General features: G+C 47.8%; 1 protein-coding gene across 1 annotated transcript; it reads left to right on the plus strand.

The window, feature by feature from the left end:
- Window positions 1–1,359: 1,359 nt before the first annotated feature.
- On the plus strand, window positions 1,360–2,322 carry foxb2 (forkhead box B2; the record flags this gene model as incomplete). The annotated part of the gene is made up of 1 exon (XM_084467865.1): window positions 1,360–2,322. One exon carries the CDS (start codon window positions 1,360–1,362, stop codon window positions 2,320–2,322), a length of 963 nt encoding a protein of 320 aa, XP_084323991.1.
- Window positions 2,323–2,500: the final 178 nt, after the last annotated feature.

Raw genomic sequence — 2,500 nt, forward strand, 5'->3', positions numbered from 1 at the left:
TGTGTGTGTGTGTGTGTGTGTGTGTAAAAATGCTTGCGTGTGTATGTGAGCATCTGTGATCCGCACGGAGTCTCACAGAGTCAGATGAGGAGATGAGGAGGCTGCGTGCGGATGAGTGGATGATGTAGTTTGTAAATTGTGAACTGCCGAACTCAAATACTGCCGATTTAAAACAAAATAGGCCTTTAGCTTATTTTTTTTTTTTACAATGCTATCAATTATAATTTTACGAACGCAACATTGTGGATGCATTACTTTCCTAAACCAAGGAAGCTTTTTTATTCTTTAACATAACGGTAAATGGAATTTCAAAAATGACAGCGGCCAATAAAAAAACACTACTATGAATTAAATATAGTTATGTAATAGTATTTTCTATTGTTTACCTTGTTGATGAACATGTTGACAAAAACACAATTCTGTTCTTATTTATTATATACAGCGTTGTTGCATTCGGTCCCTAAAATCGTTCAATATTTCCATTTCCATCTTGATCAACGTTTTCTAGAAGGCGACTGACATCAGATCCGCTGATTCCGCCGCTGACATCATGTTAAACCGTTAGATGTGGAATTCATTTAGCGTCTTAATAAATTCATCTCCCATTATTTTTGCGCGTATCTCCTTGATTGGCAAACAGCTGAGAAGATCACAGGCAAGCCGAGGATGCGCACCACCCCTTTTCCTAACCCCCTCCTCACGCACGCACGCACACATGCACACACACACACACACACACACACACACACACACACACACACACACACACACACACACACACACACACACACACACACACACACACACACACACACACACGCACACGCTGTCCCCATTTGCCTTGATGCCTGTGATGATAGAGCTGGAGACCTGCAGGGGTCCTTTCGCGCGCAGCCAAACTTACAAAAACGGCGCGAGGCGGCGGAGAGGGGCTCACACAAGCAGAAGAGCACCAGGATCATCGCTCCATCACCACTTGCAAAAATATATATATCAAAGAAACGAATCGGCAGTGAATAGGAAAAGGAACTATTCTCCTCAAGTTTTACGCACGGACTTTTACGCAATGCGCGCGGCACACTTGTCAACTTGAGCAGGGAACGAGAGATGACTTTTCATGGGAAAGTGGTCAAATGCTTAATGGAATTGAGTTCTTCTAAATATTGACTATATAGTCAAGCCATCGAAGACAGAGTTGGGATTCAATCGGATGGCACTGAACTTTGGACTTTCAATTGGCCTTCAATGGTGATTATTCTAACAATTTTGGTTATATGTCAGTATAGCTAACACTATTTATTAGTTGTACAACTTTTTATATTTAAAGACATTTATTGATACACATAAAATAAATAAAAAATGCCCCGTCCCGGCAAAAACTCCTACAGCGACCAGAAACCGCCGTACTCCTACATATCTCTGACGGCGATGGCGATCCAGAACTCCGTGGAGAAGATGCTGCCTCTCAGTGATATCTATAAGTTCATCATGGACCGTTTTCCTTACTACCGGGAGAACACGCAGCGTTGGCAGAACTCACTGCGGCACAACCTCTCGTTTAACGACTGCTTCATTAAGATCCCCAGGCGACCCGACCAGCCCGGGAAAGGCAGCTTTTGGGCCCTCCACCCGGACTGCGGGGACATGTTCGAGAACGGCAGCTTCCTGAGGAGACGGAAGCGCTTCAAGCTGCTGCGTGCTGAACACATGGCTTGCAAAGGCTCCCCGATGATGCACTACTTCCACCATCACCACCACCACCACCACCCGGGGGCCAAGCTGGCCGCAGCCTCCGCGCACCATGAGCACCCGGCCGGACCCACGAGCACGGTGAGCCGGTTACCGAACTTCCAGGGTTACGGGGGAATCGCTTGTTCACAGTCAGGGGGTTTTAAACACCCGTTCGCAATCGAGAACATAATAAACCGGGACTACAAGGGTGTGATGGCCAGCGGGCTGCCCCTCACCTCGGTCATGCACCACCTGGGCTACCCGGTGCCCCCGCAGCTCAGCAGCATGGTCAACTCCATGTGGCCCCACGTGGGGATGCTCCCCGAGTCCATGGGGAGCGTACCCGTGCACACACCCACTGATTATGCGCCCTTCGGCATGTCGATGAAGGGCCTTTATCAGAACGCCAACGGACAGGCTTTACCTGTTCCCGTGCCGATCAAACCGACCCCATCTCTCGGCCCTGGGACGGCACTGACGGGGCTGCAGTCCGGGTCCACATCCCTCTGCTCGGCGGCATCAATGCTGGAGAAAAGCGAGATGCTGGAGGGTAAAGGTGCCCCTCTTCATCCGGCCCTGCTTCTGTCCTAATCGAAGGAAACGATCGGGTCGTTAAAAAAAATACATAACAATGTAATGCAACATTTCAAAAATATGTGCATGTATAGTTAACGTTGGCTTTGGCTATACAACGGTTCGGAAAGGTTAATTAAGGTTATAACTGTGCTGTGTTTCAACTTTAGGTTGTTCATTCATTGGATGGATGTCG

The sequence above is a fragment of the Micromesistius poutassou genome (genome assembly GCF_964030765.1).
Source record: "Micromesistius poutassou genome assembly, chromosome: 5".
NCBI classification, from domain to species: Eukaryota; Metazoa; Chordata; class Actinopteri; order Gadiformes; family Gadidae; genus Micromesistius; species Micromesistius poutassou.